An 18,744-nucleotide genomic window follows, 5' to 3' on the forward strand; every position below is an offset into this window, starting at 1 on the left:
TGAAAGAAATGGCAGAAGTTAAAGTAGGGGCTTTGATAATGATTTACAAGAATTCTCTGGATGCTGGGCAGCTCCCGGCGGACTGGAAAACGGTGAATGTCACACTAGTGTTCAAAAAAAGAAGTAGGGAAAAGGCAGGTAACTATATGCTAAGTAGTTTAACATCAGCAGTTGGGAAAATGCTTGAAGCTATCATTAAAGAAGAAGTAACGAGGCATCTGGAATGAAATGGATCCATCAGGCAGACACGGCATGGATTCAGCAAAGGCAGGTCCTGTTTGACAAACTTACTGGAGTTCTTTGAGGATATTACAAGTACAGTGGATAGAGGGGGACAGATGGACGTTATTTACTTGGATTTCCAGAAGGTGTTCAATAAGATCAGAATCAGGTTTATTATCACCAGCATGTGACGTGAAATTTGTTAACTTAGTAGCAGCAGTTCAATGCAATACATAATCAAGCAGAGAGAGAGAAAAAAATATATAATAATAAATAAACAAGTAAATCAATTACGTATATTGAATAGATTTAAAATGTGCAAAAACAGAAATAATGTATATTAAAAAAAGGAAGGTAGTGTCCAAAGCTTCAATGTCCATTTAAGAATCAGATGGCAGAGGGGGAGAAGCTGTTCCTGAGTGTGTACCTTCAGGCCTTTGTATCTCCCACCTGATGGTAACAGTGAGAAAAGGGCATGCCCTGGGTGCTGGAGGTCCTTAATAATGAACGCTGCCTTTCTGAGACACCGCTCCCTAAAGATGCCCTGGGTACTTTGTAGGCTAGTGTCCAAGATGGAACTGACTAGATTTACTACCTTCTGCAGCTTCTTTCGGTCTTGTGGAGTAGCCCCTCCATACCAGACAGTGATGCAGCCTGTCAGAATGCTCTCCACAGTACAACTATAGAAGTTTTTGAGTGTATTTGTTGACATGCCAAATCTCTTCAAACTCCTCATAAAGTATAGCTGCTGTCTTGCCTTCTTTATGACTATATCGATATGTTGCGACCAGGTTAGATCCTCAGAGATCTTGACACCGAGGAACTTGAAGCTGCTCACTCTCTCCACTTCTGATCCCTCTATGAGGATTGGTATGTGCTCCTTCATCTTACCCTTCCTGAAGTCCACAATCAGCTCTTTCATCTTACTGTCGTTGAGTGTCAGGTTGTTGCTGCGACACCGTTCCACTAGTTGGCATATCTCACTCCTGTACGCTCTCTCATCACCACCTGAGATTCTACCAACAATGGTTGTATCGTCAGCAAATTTGTAGATGGTATTTGAGCTATGCCTAGCCACACAGTCATGTGTATACAGAGAGTAGAAAGGTGGGTAAGCACACCCGCCCCCCCCCCGAGGTGCGCCAGTGTTGATTGGCAGCGAGGAGGATATGTGTTCACCAATCCACACAGACTGTGGTCTTCTGGTGCCACATAAAAGACTTATCCATAAGATAAGGATGCATAGAATTGGGGGTGATATATCAGCATGGATAGCTGATTGGTTAACTAATAGAAAGCAGAGAGTTGAGATACATGGGTGTTAAATTGGTTGGTAATCAGCGGTGAGTGGTGTGCGGCAGGGGTCGGTGCTGGACTGGCAACCTTTCACGATATGCATTAATGATTTGGAAGAGGGGACTGTGTGTAGTGTATCTAAGTTTGCTGATGATACTAAATTGAGTGGAAAAGCAAATTGTGCAGAAGATATGGAGAGTCTGCAGAGAGATATAAATAGGTAAGTGAGTGTGCAAGGGTAAGGCAGATGGAGTACAATGTTGGTAAATCCGAGATCATCCACTTTGGAAGGAAAAATGGAAGAGCGGGTTATCATTTATGTGGTACAAAAATTGCAGCGTGCTGCTGTTCAGAGAGACTTGGGAGTACTTGTGCATGAATCACAAAAGGTTGGTTTGCAGGTACAGCAGGCTATCAAGACGACAAAAGGAATATTTGCCTTCATTGCGAGAGGGATTGAATTTAAGAGCAGGGAGGTTATGCTGCAACTGTACAGGGTACAGGTGAGGCCGCACGTGGAGTACTGCATGCAGTTCTGGTCTCCTTACTTGAGGAAGAATACTGTATACTGGCTTTGGAGGTGGTGCAGAGGAGGTTCACCAGGTTGGTTCCAGAAATGAGGGGGTTAGACTATGAGGAGAGATTGAGTCGCCTGGGACTGTACTCGCTGGAATTCAGAAGAATGAGAGGAGATCTTATAGAAACATATAAAATTCTGAAGGGGATATATAAGATCGAGGCAGGAAAGTTGATTCCACTGGTAGGTGAGACTAGAACTAGGGGACATAGTCTAAAGATTCGGGGGAGTAGATTTAGGGTGGAGATGAGGAGGAACTGCTTTTCCCAGAGAGTGGAGAATCTGTGGAACTCTCTGCCTAATGAAGTAGTGGAGGCTACCTCAGTAAATATGTTTAAGACAAGGTTGGATTGGACAAGGGAGGGTAATTAAGGGTTATGGGGTAGAGGCAGGTAGGTGGAGATGAGTCCATGGCCAGATCAGCCATGATCTTATTGAATGGTGGAGCAGGCTCGACAGGCCAGACGGCCGACTCCTGCTCCTATCTCTTATGTTCTTATGATCATAATAAGATCAAATTCACCCTGAAATTTGAAAAGGAGAAGCACAAGTCAGATGTATCAGTATTACAGTGGAGTAAAGGGAATTACAGAGGCATGAAAGAGGACTTGGTCAGGATTGTTTGGGAAAGAACACTGGCAGGGATGATGGCAGAGCAGTAAAGGCTGGAATTTCTGGAAGCAATTTGAAAGGCACAGGATATATACATACCAAAGATGAAGAATCCTCAATAAGAATACATTCTAAAGGCAACATGACACAACTGTGGCTAACAAGAAAAGCCAAAGCCAACATAAAAGCCAAAGAGAGGGCATATACAGTGCTTATTAAAAGTATTCACTCCCCCAGAAATTTTTGTGTAATATTATTTTACAACATTGAATCACAGTGGATTTAATTTGGCTTTTTTGACACTGATCAACAGAAAAAGACTCTTTTGTGTCAAAGTGAACAGATCTCTAGAAAGTGATCTAAATTAATTTCAAATATAAAACTCAAAATAATTGATTGTATAAGTATTCACCCCCCCCCCCTCAAGTCAGTATTTAGCAGATACACCTTTGGCAGCAATTACAGCCTTGAATCTGTGTGGATAGGTCTCCGTCAGCTTTGCACATCTGGACACTGCAATTTTTCTCCATTCTTTACAAAACTGCTCAAGCTCTGTCAGATTGCATGTGGATTGTGAGTGAACAGCCCTTTCAAAGTACAGCCACAAATTCTCAATTGAGTTGAGGTCTAGACTATGACTTGGCCACTCCAGGACATTAACTTTGTTGCTTTTAAACCATTTCTTTGTAGCTGTAGCTTCATACTTTGGGTCATTGTCTTAACGGAAAACAAATCTTCTCCCAAGTCACAGTTCTCTTGCAGACTGCATCAGGTTTTCCTCCAGGTTATCACTGTATTTTGCTACATTCATTTTACCCTCAACTTTCAGAAGCATCCCTATAGCATGATGCAGCCACCACCATGTTCACAGCAGGGATGGTGTGTTTTCGGTAATATAGCTCCACTCCCTAGCCTTCTCCCGGTAACCTTTGATACTGTGTCCAATCAGGACCCTATCAATCTCTGCCTTAAATACACCCAACAACTTGGCCTCACAGCTGCCTGTAGTAATAAATTCCACAAATTCAGCACGCTGCAGCTAAAGAAATTTCCCCACATCTCTGCCTTAAATTGATGCCCCTTATCCTGAGGCTGCGCCCTCTTGTCCTAGAGTCCCCCACCATGGGATACATCCTTTCCACATCTACTCTGTCTAAGTCTTCCAACATTCAAAAGGTTTCAACGAGAACCTCCCTCATCCTTCCAAATTCCAGCGAGTATAGACCCAGAGTTGTCAAATATTCCTCATATTTTCATTCCTGGAATCATCCTTGTGAACCTTATATGAACCCTCTCCAATACCAGCGCTTCTTTTCTTAGATGAGGAGCCCAAATCTGTTCACAATACTCAAGTTGAGGTCTCACCAGTGCTTTATAAAGCCTCAGCATCATATCCTTGCTCTCGTATTCTAGATCTCTTGAAATGAATACTAACATTGCATTTGCCTTCCTCACCATCGACTCTATCTGCAAGTTAATCTTCAGGGTGTTCTGCACAAGGACCCCCAAGTCCCTTTGCATCTGAGATCTTTGGATTTTCTCCCCGTTTACAAAATAGTTTGCACATTTATTCCTATAATCAAAATGCATGACCATGCATTTTCAAACACTGTATTTCATTTGCCACTCTTGTCCGTTTTCGTAATCTGTCTAAGTCCTTCTGCAGCCTTCCTGTTTCCTCAACACTACCTGCCCCCCCCCCCCATGGGTGTCATTATACACCAGTCATTGAAAGTGGGCATGCAGGTACAGCAGGCTGTGAAAAAGGCGAATGGTATGCTGGCATTCATAGCAAGAGGATTCCAGTACAGGAGCAGGGAAGTACTACTGCAGTTGTACAAGGCCTTGGTGAGACCACACCTGGAGTATTGTGTGCAGTTTTGGTCCCCTAATCTGAGGAAAGACATCCTTGCCATAGAGGGAGTACAAAGGAGGTTCACCAGATTGATTCCTGGGATGGCAGGACTTTCATATGATGAAAGACTGGATGAACTAGGCTTATACTCGTTGGAATTTAGAAGGTTGAGGGGGGATCTGATTGAAACGTATAAAATCCTAAAGGGATTGGACAGGCTAGATGCAGGAAGATTGTTCCTGATGTTGGGGAAGTCCAGAACGAGGGGTCACAGTTTGAGGATAAAGGGGAAGCCTTTTAGGACTGAGATTAGGAAAAACTTCTTCACACAGTGAGTGGTGAATCTGTGAAATTCTCTGCCATAGGTAACAGTTGAGGCCAGTTCATTGGCTATATTTAAGAGGGAGTTAGATATGGCTCTTGTGGCTAAAGAGATCAGGGGGTACGGAGGGAAGGCTGGTACAGGGTTCTGAGTTGGATGATCAGCCATGATCATACTGAATGGCGGTGCAGGCTCGAAGGGCCGAATGGCCCACTCCTGCACCTATTTTCTATGTTTCTGTGTTTCTATCAATGTTTGTTTCATCTGCAAACTTGGCAACAAAGCCATCTATTCCATCATTTAAATCATTTATATACAGCATAAAAATAAGTGGTCCCAACACCAATGCCTGTAGAACACCAGTAGTCACTGGCAGCCAACCAAAAAAGGACCTTTTATTCCCACTCACTGCTTCCTACCAAGCAACCAATGCTCTAACCATGCCAGTAACTTTCCTGGGCTCTTAACTTGGAAAGCAGCCTTATGTGTGCCACCTTGTCAAAGGCCTTCTGAAAGTCCAAATACACAACATCCACTGAAACCTCTTTATCTATCCTACTTGTAATCTCCTCAAAGAATTTCAACAGATTCATCAGGCAAGATTTTCCTTTAAAGAAACCATGCTGCCTTTGTCTTATCTTGTCCTGTGTCACCAAGTACTCCATAAACTCATCTTTAACAATAGACACCAACACCTTCCCAACCATTGAGGTTTCATCAGACCATAGAACGTTCTTCCAGCTGACTTCTGAGTCTCCCACATGCCTCTGGCAAATTCTAGCCGAGATTTCATGAGTTTTTTTTTTCAACGGTCGCTTTATCTTTGCCACTCTTCCATAAGGCTGTGACCAGTGAAACACACAGGCAACAGTTGTATGTGCAGCCTCTCCCATCTCAGCCACTGAAGCTCGTAACTCCTCCAGAGTTGTCATAGGTCTCTTGGTGGCCTCCGTCACTAGTCCTCTTCTTGCACGGTCTCTCAGTTTTTGAGACAGCCTGCTCTAGGCAGACTTGCAGCTGTGTCATATTCTTTCTATTTCTTGATGACTGACTCAACTATATTCAAAAGGATATTCAATGACTTGGGAATTTGATTGTATCCATCTCTGGACTCATGCCTTTCAATAATATTTTTGCGCAGTTGCTTGGGGTGTTCTTTGGTCTTCATGATATAGTTTTTAGCAGGATACTGACTCACCAGCGGTTGGACCTTCCAGATACAGGTGTATTTTTACTACAATCAATTAAACATCTTGACCGCACATAGGTCTCCAAAAACAGATCTCCATCTACCTAATTATGTGATTTCTAAAACCAACTGCCTGCACCAGTGATGATTTGGTGTGTCATATTAAAGGGGGTGAATACTTATGCAATACATTATTTTGTGTTTTATATTTGTAATTAATTTAGATCACTTTGTAGAGATCTGTTTTCACTTTGACATGGAAAAGTCTTTTTCTGTTGATCAGTGTCAAAATAGTCAAATTAATTCCACTGTGATTCAGTGTTGTAAAACAATAAAATATAAAAATTTCCAAGAGGGCAAGTTCTTTTTATAAGCTCTGTAATAGAGAAAAAAAATTAGTGGGAAGTTGGAGGATTGGGAAACTTTTAAAAACCAACAGAAGGCAACTAAAAAAGGCATTAAGAAGATAAAGATTGAATATGAAAGTAAGCTAGTCAGTGATATTACAGAGGATACCAAAACTTTCTTCAGTTAAATGAAGTGTAAAAGAGAGGTGAAAGTGGATATCAGACCCCTGGAAAACGATGCTGCAGAGGTAGTAATGGGAGCAATGAAATGGAGGACGTCTGGAAAATTTCAAATGTCATTCCACACTTCAAGAAGGGAGATTATAAAGGATGAGGTCTCAGGTTACTTGGAGGCACATGATAAAAAAGGCCATCGTTAGTATGGTTTCCTCAAGGAAAAATCTTGTCTGACAAACCTGTTGGAATTCTTTGAAGAAGTAACAAGCAGGATAGAAAAAGTAGAATGCTGTGTACTTGGATTTTCAGAAGACCTTTGACAATGTGCCACACATGATGCTGCTTAACAAGTTAGAGCCCATGGTATTACAGGAATGGTTCTAGCATGGATAAAGCAGTGGCTGATTAGCAGGAGGCAAAGAGTAGGAATGAGGGGAACCTTTTCTGGCTGGCTGCCAGTGACCAGTGGTGTTCCACAGGGGTCTGTGATGGGACCAATTAATTAATGTTATATGGCAATGATTTGGGTGATGGAATTGATAGCTTTGTTGCAAAGTTTGCAGACAATATGATGATAGGTGGAGGGGCAGGTAGGTTTGAGGAAGTAGAGAGACTACAGAAGGACAGACGGATTAGGAGAATGGACAAAGAAATGACAGATGAAATACATTGTTGGGAAGTGTATGATCATGCACTTTGGTAGAAGAAATGAAAGGGTTGACTAATTTCTCAATGGAGATAAAGTACAAAAAAAACTGAGGTGCAAAAGGACTTGGGAGTCCTCGTACAGAATTCCCTAATGGTTCATTTGCAGGTTGAGTCTATGGTGAGGAAGGCAAATGCAATGTTAGCATTCATTTCAAGAGGACCAGAATATAAAAGCAAGGCTGTAATGTTGAATCATTATAAAGCACTAGTGAGGCTTCTCTAGTGGTATTGTGAGGACTTTTTGGCACTTTATTTTAGAAAGGATGTGCTAAAACTGGAGAAGCTTCCAAGGAGGTTCACAAAAATGATTCCAGGATTGAAAGGCTTGCCATATGAAGAACGTCTGATGGCTCTGGGCCTGTATTCATTAGAATTCAGAAGAATGAAGGATGACCTCATTGAAACCTATCAAATGGTGAAAAGCCTTGAGAGAGTGGATGCAGAGAGAATGTTTCCTCTGCCGGATGATGCTTGCTATCTTGAGGCAAATTAAAGTGGATAAATCCCCAGGACATGACAGGGTATTTCCTTGGACCCTGAAGGAGACTAGTGTTGAAATTGCAGAGGCCCTGGCAGATATATTTAAATTGTCGGTGTCTACGGGTGAGATGCCGGAGGATTGGAGAGTGGCTCATGTCGTTCCGTTGTTTAAAAAAGGATCGAAAAGTAATCCAGGAAATTATAGGCAGGTAAGTTTGACGTCGGTAGTGGGTAAGTTATTGGAGGGAGTACTAAGAGACAGAATCTACAAGCATTTGGATAGACAGGGACTTATTAGGGAGAGTCAACATGGCTTTGTGCGTGGTAGGTCATGTTGGAGTTTTTCGAGGAGGTTACCAGGAAGGTGGATGAAGGGAGGGCAGTGGATGTTGTCTACATGGACTTCAGTAAGGCCTTTGACAAGGTCCCGCATGGGAGGTTAGTTAGGAAAATTCAATCGCTAGGTATACATGAAGAGGTGGTAAATTGGATTAGACATTGGCTCAATGGAAGAAGCCAAAGAATGGTAGTAGAGAATTGGTTCTCTGAGTGGAGGCCTGTGACTAGTGGTGTGCCACAGGGATCAGTGCTGGGTCCATTGTTATTTGTTATCTATATCAATGCTGTGGATGATAATGTGGTAAATTGGATCAGCAAATTTGCTGATGATACAAAGATTGGAGGTGTAGAGAACAGTGAGGAAGGTTTTTAAAGCTTGCAGAGGGATTTGGACCAGCTGGAAAAATGGGCTGAAAAATGGCAGATGGAGTTTAATACAGACAAGTGTGAGGTATTGCACTTTGGAAGGACAAACCAAGGTAGAACATACAGGGTAAATGGTAAGGCACTGAGGAGTGCAGTGGAACAGAGGGATCTGGGAATACAGATACAAAATTCCCTAAAAGTGGCGTCACAGGTAGATAGGGTTGTAAAGAGAGCTTTTGGTACATTGGCCTTTATTAATCAAAGTATTGAGTATAAGAGCTGGAATGTTACAATGAGATTGTATAAGGCATTGGTGAGGCCGAATCTGGAGTATTAGGTTCAGTTTTTAGTCACCAAATTACAAGAAGGATATTAATAAGGTTGAAAGAGTGCAGAGAAGGTTTACAAGGATGTTGCTGGGACTTGAGAAACTGAGTTACAGAGAAAGGTTGAATAGGTTAGGACTTTATTCCCTGGAGCGTAGAAGAATGAGGGGAGATTTGATAGAGGTATATAAAATTATGATGGGTATAGAGTGAATGCAAGCAGGCTTTTTCCACTGAGGCTAGGGGAGAAAAAAACCAGAGGACATGGGTTAAGGGTGAAGGGGGAAAAGTTTAAAGGGAACATTGGGGGGGGGCTTCTTCACACAGAGAGTGTTGGGAGTGTGGAATGAGCTGCCAGACGAGGTGATAAATGCGGGTTCTTTTTTAACATTTAAGAATAAATTGGACAGATACATGGATGGGAGGTACATGGAGGGATATGGTCCCTGTGCAAGTCAGTGGGACTAGGCAGAAAATGGTTCGGCATAGCCAAGAAGGGCCAAAAGGCCTGTTTCTGTGCTGTAGTTTTTCTATGGTTTCTATGAGTCTAAGACCAGAGGACATAGCCGCAGAATAGGAGGGTGCCCTTTTAGAATGGAGGTGAGGATGAACTTCTTAGCCAGAGAGTGGTGAATCTGTGGAATTCTTTGCCACAGGCAGCTGTAGAGGCCAAGTCTTTGTCTATATTTAAAGAAGAGTTTGATAAATTCTTGATTGGTCATGGTAGAAAGGGATACGTGGTGAAGGCAGGAGATTGGGGCTGAGAGAAAAATTTAATCAGCCATGATGAAATGGTGGAGCAGACTTGATTGGCCTTAATTCTGCCCCTATATCGAATGGTCTTGTGGACTAAAACATGAGATTGAAACTAATAGTCTTGAATTTCCAGTAATGATATTCATCAAATTTCATTAATTTTTTTCCCTCAATCTTATAACAGGTGACCCATTTCTCGTTGGTGTTAACTGCCAAAGATTTTAACCCAGAGAAATATGCAGCGTTTGGAAGAGTGCTATGTAGGTAAGTTTTGAATTCTTTTCTAATTGTACACATTATGTGCTTATGGTCAGAGTATAAGTTTTGCAAGTGCTAAACTTTCCAAGCAAACAAGGCAACAAAAGAAAATACATTTACAGCTGAAGATCTGTTTTATTTGCTGATTTTATGAAGGAAATAGTTGGAGCCTAATCACACATGGAAAAATCCCAAGACAGTGATATTTTACTGTAATAACCTACTTACTGCCTATTATGCCGCTGGTGTTTAGAGCAACAATGAAGGTCCTCTATCTCTGGTGGTGTTCGGGGCTTCCTTCATCGTTACAGTAGCTGATTTTCACTGCCGTCAGTCATGAAAGTCCCGGGTGGAGACTCAGGAACACCATTGTGCATAGATATAGAAGGAATCCGCATTGCTAGTTTTGTAATAGTTTTGTTTTACCGGTCAGAGTTGTTAGCCCTGAGCTGAACCCCCAAACTCTGAAGGACTACTCTTAGTCTGACCTCTACCCTTTGACCTGTTTGGCATGAGTGATCCTACCAAGAGCTATGGGAGAGGGATAGGAACAGACAAGATAGGAAAGCCTTTAATTGGAGTAAGGGGAAATATGAAGCTATCAGGCAAGAACTTGGAGCGTAACTTGGGAACAGATGTTCTCAAGGAAATGTACGGCAAAAATGTGTCAAATGTTCAGGGGATATTTGCGTGGTGTTCTGTATAGGTACATTCCAATGAGACGGGAAGGATGGTAGGGAACTGGAACCATGGTGTACAAAGGCTGTTGAAAATCTAGTCAAGAAGAAAAGAAAAGTTCAAAAGAAAAGGTGCAAAAAACTAGGTAATAATAGAGATCTAGAAGATTATAAGGCTAGCAGGAAGGAGCTTAAGAATGAAATTAGGAGAGCCAGAAGGGGCCATGAGAAGGCTTTGGCGAGCAGGGTTAAGGAAAACCGCAAGGCATTCAACAAATATGTAAAGAGCAAGAGGATAAGACATGAGAGAATAGGACCAATCAAGTGTGACAGACGAAAAATGTGTACGGAACTGGAGGAGATGGTGGAGATACTTAATGAATACTTTGCTTCAGTATTCACTATGGAAAAGGATCTTGGTGATTGTAGGGATGACTTACAGCAGACTGAAAAGCTTGAGCATATAGACATTAAAAAAGAGGATGTGCTGGAGCTTTTGGAAAGCATCAGGTGCAATAAGTCACCGGGACTGGACGAGATATACCCCAGGCTATTGTGGGAGGTGAGAGAGATTGCTGAGCCTCCGGCAATGATCGTTGCATCATCAATGGGGACGGGAGAGGTTCTAGAGGATTGGAGGGTTTCAGATGTTGTTCCCTTATTCAAGAAAGGGAGTAGAGATAACCCAGGAAATTATAGACCAGTGAGTCAGTGGTTGGTAAGTTGATGGAGGAGATCCTGAAAGACAGGATTTATGAATGTTTGGAGAGGCATAATATGTTTAGGAATAGTTAGCATGGCTTTGTCAAAGGCAGGTCGAGCCTTACAAGCCTGATTGAATTTTGTGAGGATGTGACTAAACACATTGATGAAAGTAGAACAGTAGGTGTAGTGTATATGGATTTCAGCAAGGCATTTGATAAGGTACCCCATGCAAGGCTTATTGAGAAAGTAAGGAGGTATGGGATCCAAGGGGACCTTGCTTTCTGGATCCAGAATTGGCTTGCCCACAGAAGGCAAAGGGTGGTTGTAAGACGGGTCATATTCTGCATGGACCAGTAATGTGCCTCAGGGATTTGTCCTGGGACCCCTTCTCTTCGTGATTTTTATAAATGACCAGGATGAGGAAGTGGAGGGATGGGTTAGTAAATTTGCTGATGACACAAAGGTTGGGGTATTGTGGACAGTGTGCAAGGCTGTCTGAGGTTACATACAAAGGAACATTGATAGGATGCAAATCTGGGCTGAGAAGTGGCAGATGGAGTTCAACCCAGAAAAGTGTGAGGTGGTTCATTTTTGTAGTTTAAATATGATGGCAGAATATAGTATTAATAGTAAGACTCTTGGCATTGTGGAGGATCAGAGAGATCTTGGGGTCTGTGTCCATAGGACACTCAAAGCTGCTGTGCAGGTTGACTGTGTGGTTAAGAAGGCATACGGTGCATTGGCTTTCATCAACCGATCTCAGTTCAAGAGCCGAGAGGTAATGTTACAGCTTTATAGGACCCTGGTCAGAGCCCACTTGGAGTACTGTGCTCAGTTCTGCTCACCTCACTACAGGAAGGATGTGGAAACTATAGAAAGGGTGCAGAGGAGATTTACAAGGACGTTGCCTGGTTTGGGGTGCATGTCTTACGAGAATAGGTTGAATGAACTTAGCCTTTTCTCTTTGGAGTGACGGAGGATGAGAGATGACTGATAGAGGTGAAAAGATGATGAGAGGCATTGATCCTGTGAATAGTCAGAGGTTTTTTCCTAGGGCTGAAATGGCTAACATGAGAGGGCACAGTTTTTTTTTAAATTTTATTTTTATTTGGATAAGGAATTCACAAGTATCATGTACTTTTTCCACACTTATAACCTTTTCCATTTTTTTATATGTATAAAACTATAATTATTTATACATTCTTAAGTACACATTGAGATGATATAAAAGGAAATTAGACACTTAAATATTATGTACAGTGGTAATTCTAATCTATTAGGCTAAGTAATAGTATTAGTTGTTAAGAAACATAGTAACAATAGTTTCCATATATCTCTTCTGGACCATTTCTTTCTGGTCCAAAATGTTGTATGTAAGCCTATGTAACAACCATTGTAGGTGTTTATATCCTAACTTGTTCATGCTTGCTCCTGTCCCCAGACACAATTATCCAATCGCTATGTACTTATTTACTTAATTTTATCATTTTTTATCCCTTTCCCAAATCTTTTCCTTTACTTGTATTAATTCCCTATTTTCCAAAAGAAAACAAAAACAGTAAACATTTAGACTAGGGGTGCTTACGTTAGCAATATTACTGTGTTGATGAGAAGAGCAGTATAAATCATTAGGAGAGTCACCTAAAGTCTGCTCGCATTGGGGTTATATATTCAATCCATTTATTCCAGATTTGATAAAATTTTTCTTTTTGAATTCTCAGGGAGTAAGTCAACTTTTCCATTTTAAATATTTCCAAGGTAATTTCATGCCAATCTTCTAATGTAGGTGGTATTGGATTTAGCCACTTTCTAGTGATTGATTTCTTGCTTGCCGCTAAGAGGGCCTGCAGCAACTTTATATCTTCCTTCTGTTCAAGAAACATTACATGCCCCAAATAGAGCGTCTCAAAGTTCAGAGGTATCTGGGACCTAAGTACCTTAACTAAACTAATGTTCTATGAATACCTTCCCAATATATACTTAATTTAGGGCAATCCCAGAAAATATGAACATGATTTGCCTCCTTGGAGCTGCACCTTCTCCAACACGTCACATTTGTATCTCTATATTTTTTCTGATATGGGGACTTGAGGTATCTTATAATATTTTTCCAACAATGTTCTCTCCAAGTCAAAGAATTAGTCAAGGACCACTGAAAGCTGCATATTTTTCCCCAAGCCTCCTCTGAAAGTACCAACCCCGCTTCTTTCTCCCACTTCTCTTTAATATACAGTGTGTTTACATTTTTAGCATGGGAGAGTGCATTATATAATCGAGAAACTGATTTACTAGGAATTGAACTGCAAGCCGAATTCAGGATCTTGAAAAATTCTAATTCTACTGTTGATAGGTCTGTATATCTACAACTCTGGTTAACATAGTTTCGTACTTTAAGGTACCTAAAAAAGTCATTATGTTCTAGGCCATGTTTGTCCTGCAGGATTTGGAAACTTTGTAATACTCTTTTATCTATAAATGAGAGGTAGGTTGTAAGACCTTTCTTTATCCATAATTCAAATCTTTTATCTCCTCTGTTGGGAAGGAATTCGGTATCATATGCACACCGTCTGAAGAGTTTTAACATGTTATTAATTCCACATGAATTAATCACCTTCTGCCATACTTTTAATGTAAGATTTATCCAACAGTTTTTAAATTTTTCCAATTGGGCCATCAATCCTTTGTCTGCTATTGAGGCGTGTAGAGGAAAACTGTCAACCAATCCAAATTCTATTTCCTTCCATCTAGCCTTATATTCCCTATTACACCAATATAATAGAGGGGTTATCTGTGAGGCATAAAAATAATTTCTCAGGCAAGGAAGAACCATACCTCCTCCTTCCTTCCCTAACTGTAAGGTGTTATATCGAATTCTAGGTTTCTTTCCTTGCCAAATGAGGCGGGAAATCCATTTGTCCCATTCCCTGAATTGATTATCATCCACCTCCACAGGTAAAGTACGGAAAAGATAGAGGGCACAGTTTTAAGGTGTTTGGAAGTAGGTACAGTGGGGATGTCGGGGCTATGTTTTTTACTCATAGAGTGGTGAGTGTGTGGAATGGGTTGCCGCTGACGGTGGTGGAGGTGGATACGATACGGTCTTTTAAGAGGCTCCTGGATAGGTACATGGAACTCAGAAAAATAGAGGGCTATGGGTAACCCTAGATAATTTCTAAATTAAATGCAAGTTCAGCACAGCATTGTGGCCCAAAGGGCCTGTATTGTGCTGTAGGTTTTCTATGTTTCTATGTTAAAGCATAAAGCCCTGACTCCAGCCTACATAGCTCTCCAGGTCATTGTGGCATGCAGACCTCCATACCCTATGACAAGGTTTTGGTCCTGTTGGAAGTTAGTGCAGTAAGTTGAAGGATAAATGTTGAATAGAATAACTCTTCAGTAATATTCAAAACTCTGAGAAAACATTAGCTTTAAAACAAACTCTTCCCATGACTCATATTCCTTGTCCCTCCATCTTTCTCACCTCTTTCAACAGCCAGCAGTTTCTCTTGTGATGGTGATCAAAGTCCCAGAAAGAGACTGAAGGTGCGGATATAGAAGTCCTTATTCATCATGACAAGCAGGCACCCTCACAGCAGAGTCCCCCAAATTCAAAGTACATTACATTCTTACATCCTTAACATCAAAGATACTACAAAACAATTTCCACAGTTATAATGACATTGTTTACTTCAATATTTTATGTCTGACGAACGGTTTCTTTGAAGTACATATTTACAGTGGAAGCACATTGTCAATGATAATGTTCAGTTATCAATGACAATGTGCTCTGAATGTTCAATCACATTTGTTGGGACAAACTAATTCACACAGATCATCTAAAAATATCTGAGGACAGAGAGCCAGACACCCAAGATCAGTGTTACGACACCCAAGATTAGTGTTATGAGGACTGAGTATCTAGAATGCACACAAATCTCACAATTATTGATAGATCAGCTATTTGATGTGCTAAGTGATAATATGAGTCCGGTCTGCAAGCTACTGTGAACTTGAATACAATAATGCAAATTACTTAAACCCATCATAGCCTGGTTTGATGCAGGCCAATTTACACAACCCCATTCTCTTCATGCAAACATTAACGTCTCGTGGTTACCTTTTTGAAAACCATGTCAGTTACCAGCTAGTACCCCCACCCCCCGCTCTGTAGTCCAGCCAGTGCTCCACAGACAGTATTGTTAATTTGCAAAAGCATGCTTTTATCTTCAAATTAATTAGATTTAGATTATGAGGACACTCAGTCTTCGTTTATTGTCATTTAGAAATGCATGCATTAAAAAATGATACAACGTTCCTCCGGAATGATATCACAAGAAAACACAGGACAAACCAAGACTAAAACTGACAAAACCACATAATTACAACATATAGTTACAACAGTGCAAAGCAATACCGTAATATGATAAAGAGCAGACCATGAGCACGGTAAAAAAAGTCTCAAAGTTCCGATAGACTCATCATCCCACACAGGCGGTAGAAAGGAGGAACTCTCCCCGCCATGAACCTCCAAGCGCCGCCAACTCGCCGATGCAGCACCATTGGAAGCACACGACCGCAGCGGACTCTGATTACTGCTTGTAATTTACATTGAGAAATAAAGACTGTTCTCATTTAAATTAATATCTGATATTCACATAATTTCTAACATTCCCCACAAAATGGGCAGGAGAGGAACATTGTCATGATTGGAAGGTTAAGCAGGAAAATATACATAACTCCTCGCCAGCATACAGTGTGATTTATATCAAAGCTTTTTAAGGCATTCATGGTCGGACTTCTACAATGCAATTAAGGATTTTACAAAATTATTGCTGCTTCTCAGGTTTCCCAGAAGTAGTGAAACTGGGCAATGAAACCCAGGCAGAAGTACAATTTCTGCAAGGCGAATTGCCCTCTGAGCAAAGTTTGTTGGACAAGGTCAGCTCAAGGTTCCCTCAAGAAAACTTTTAGCCTTTATTTTATTTCATGTATTGATACAGCACAGAACAGGCCCTTCCAGCCCAATGAGCTGCACCACCCAACAACCCACTTATTTAACCCGAGCCTAATCACCCCCTGCATCTACCAACTCCTCTTGAATTGTAGATAGTAATTACAACATTTTTCTCCTCTGTCTATCCTTTGCTACCAATTCTAACTTCCCCATCCACTCCTAAAATGCAAAGCCTTCTAAAGTAGTAGTTATTCTCTCTAAAATGACCTTTTGATGGTTGTATACCCATGCCACCCTTCAACAGAATGTCCCTTTACCCCAACTCTGGAGCTACAATATGCAGATGAAGCCCTGGCATTAAGTTGGACAGGATGTGTCAGGTGTTCTTGACTAGTTTGTAGGTGGAGCTACAATATGTAGATGAAGGGTAGGTCCCGGTAAGTTTTGTTTTGATTGTTTAGAGTAGAGAGAATGCCAGGCAGGATGTTGGAATGCACCTCTTGCAGGATGTGGGAAGTCAGGGAGACCTCTGGTGTCCCTGACAATGACACCTGCAAGAAGTGCATCCAGCTGCAGCTCCTAACAAACCGCGTTAGGGAACTGGAGCAGGAGCCGGATGACCTCCGGATCATTCGGGAGGATGAGGTGTTTATAGATAGTAGCTTCAGGGAGGTAATTGAGTTACCATCAGGCGAGGGAAGAGGAAAGGGCAGACAGAGCAGGGTTCCCCTCTGGCCATTCCCCTCAACAAGTATACCGCATTGGGTACTGTTGGGCAGGATGACTTACCTGGGACAAGCTGCGGCAGCCAGATCTCTGGCACTGAGTCTGGTTCTGCAGTGCAGAAGGGAGGGTGGAAGAAGAGGAGAGCGGTAATGATGGGGGACTCAATAGTTAGAGGTACAGAAAGGAGGTTCTGTGGTCGTGACAGAGACTCCCAGATGGTTTGTTGCCTCCCGGGTGCCAGGGTCAAGGATGTCTCTGATCGCGGCACAGCATTCTGAAGTGGGAGGGTGATCAGCCTGATGTCATGGTACACATTGGTACCAATGACGTAGGAAGAAAGAGTGAGGAGGTCCTGGAGAGTGAGTATAGAGAGCTTGGTAGGAAGTTGAAAAGCAGGACCTCGAGGGTGGTAATCTCAGGATTGCTACCTGTGCCACGTGCCAGTGAGGGTAAGAATAGGAGGCTGTGGGGGATGAACACGTGGCTGGGGAACTGGTGTAGGGGGCAGGGTTTCAGATTTCAGGATCATTGGGACCTCTTCTAGGGCAGGTGGGACCTGTACAAGAGAGGCAGGTTATACCTGAACTACAAGGGGACCAATATCCTTGCAGGGAGATTTGTTCGTGCTTTTGGGGAGGGTATAAACTAGATTTTCAGGGGGATGGGAACCAGAGTGCCAGAGCAGATAGCGGAGCGGGGGTGAAAATAAATGACGTTAAAAGTTCATGCAAAGTCACAAATAGAAGGGTTGTGTGTGGTGGTAATAATCTTCTGAGGTGTGTCTATTTCAATGCTAGGAGTATTGTGGCTGACGAGTTGAGGGTGTGGATTGACACATGGAATTACGACATTATAGCCATTAGTGAAACTTGGCTGCAGGAGGGGCAGGACTGGCAGCTTAATGTTCCAGGGTTCCAATGTTTCAGACATGATAGAGGCAGAGGAATGAAGGGTGGGGCGGGGGGGGTGGCATTGCTGGTCAGGGAAAATGTTACAGCAGTGCTCAGGCAGAACAGATTAGAGGGCTTGTCTACCGAGGCCGTATGGGTGGAGCTGAGAAGCAGGAAAGGTATGACCACATTAATGGGGTTGTATTATAGTCCACCAAATAGTCAGTGAGAATTGGAGGAGCAAATCTGCAGAGAGATAGCAGACAACTGCAGGAAACATAAAGTTGTGGTAATAGAGGATTTTAATTTTCCACATATTTTTTGGGATTCCCATACTGTTAAAGGTATAAGCGGGTTAGAGTTTGTAAAATGTGTTCAGGAAAGTTTTCTAAATCAATATATAGAGGTACCAACTAGAGAGGATGCAATATTAGATCTCCTATTAGGAAACGAGTTAGGACAGGTGACAGGAATGTGTGTAGGGGAACACTTTGGTTCCAGTGATCATAACACCATTAGTTTCAACTTGATCATGGATAAAGATAGACCTGGTCCTTGAGTTGAGGTTCTAAACTGGAAAAGGCCAAATTTGAAGAAATGAGAAAGGATCTAAAAAGTGTGGATTGGGACAGGTTGTTCTCTGACAAGGATGTGATTGGTAAGTGGGAGGCCTTCAAAGGAGAAATTTTGAGAGTGCAGAGTTTGTATGTTCCTGTCAGGATTAAGGGCAAAGTGAATAAGAATAAGGAACCTTGGTCCTCAAGGGATATTGGAACTCTGATAAAGAAGAAGAGAGAGATGTATGACATGTATAGGAAACAGGGAGCAAATAAAGTGCTTGAGGAGTATAACAAGTGCAAAAAAATACTGAAGAAAGAAATCAGGAGGGCTAAAAGAAGGCATGAGGTTGCTTTGGCAGTCAAGGTGAAGGATAATCCATAGGAGCTTCTACAGGTATATTA

General features: G+C 41.9%; 1 protein-coding gene across 4 annotated transcripts in view; it reads left to right on the top strand.

Moving 5' to 3' along the window:
• dennd10 (DENN domain containing 10) overlaps window positions 1-18,744 on the top strand; it is an 87,123-nt gene that overhangs the window by 13,834 nt on the left and 54,545 nt on the right. For 3 of the 4 annotated variants that reach the window (XM_072239638.1, XM_072239637.1, XM_072239640.1), the window contains exon 3: window positions 9,757-9,836. In XM_072239638.1, the coding sequence (XP_072095739.1) occupies window positions 9,757-9,836 (80 nt within the window). The remainder of the gene's footprint in view (window positions 1-9,756; window positions 9,837-18,744) is intronic. The other variant, XM_072239641.1, reaches the window with a different exon arrangement.

Source organism: Mobula birostris, chromosome 21, assembly GCF_030028105.1.
Source record: "Mobula birostris isolate sMobBir1 chromosome 21, sMobBir1.hap1, whole genome shotgun sequence".
Classification (NCBI taxonomy): Eukaryota; Metazoa; Chordata; class Chondrichthyes; order Myliobatiformes; family Myliobatidae; genus Mobula; species Mobula birostris.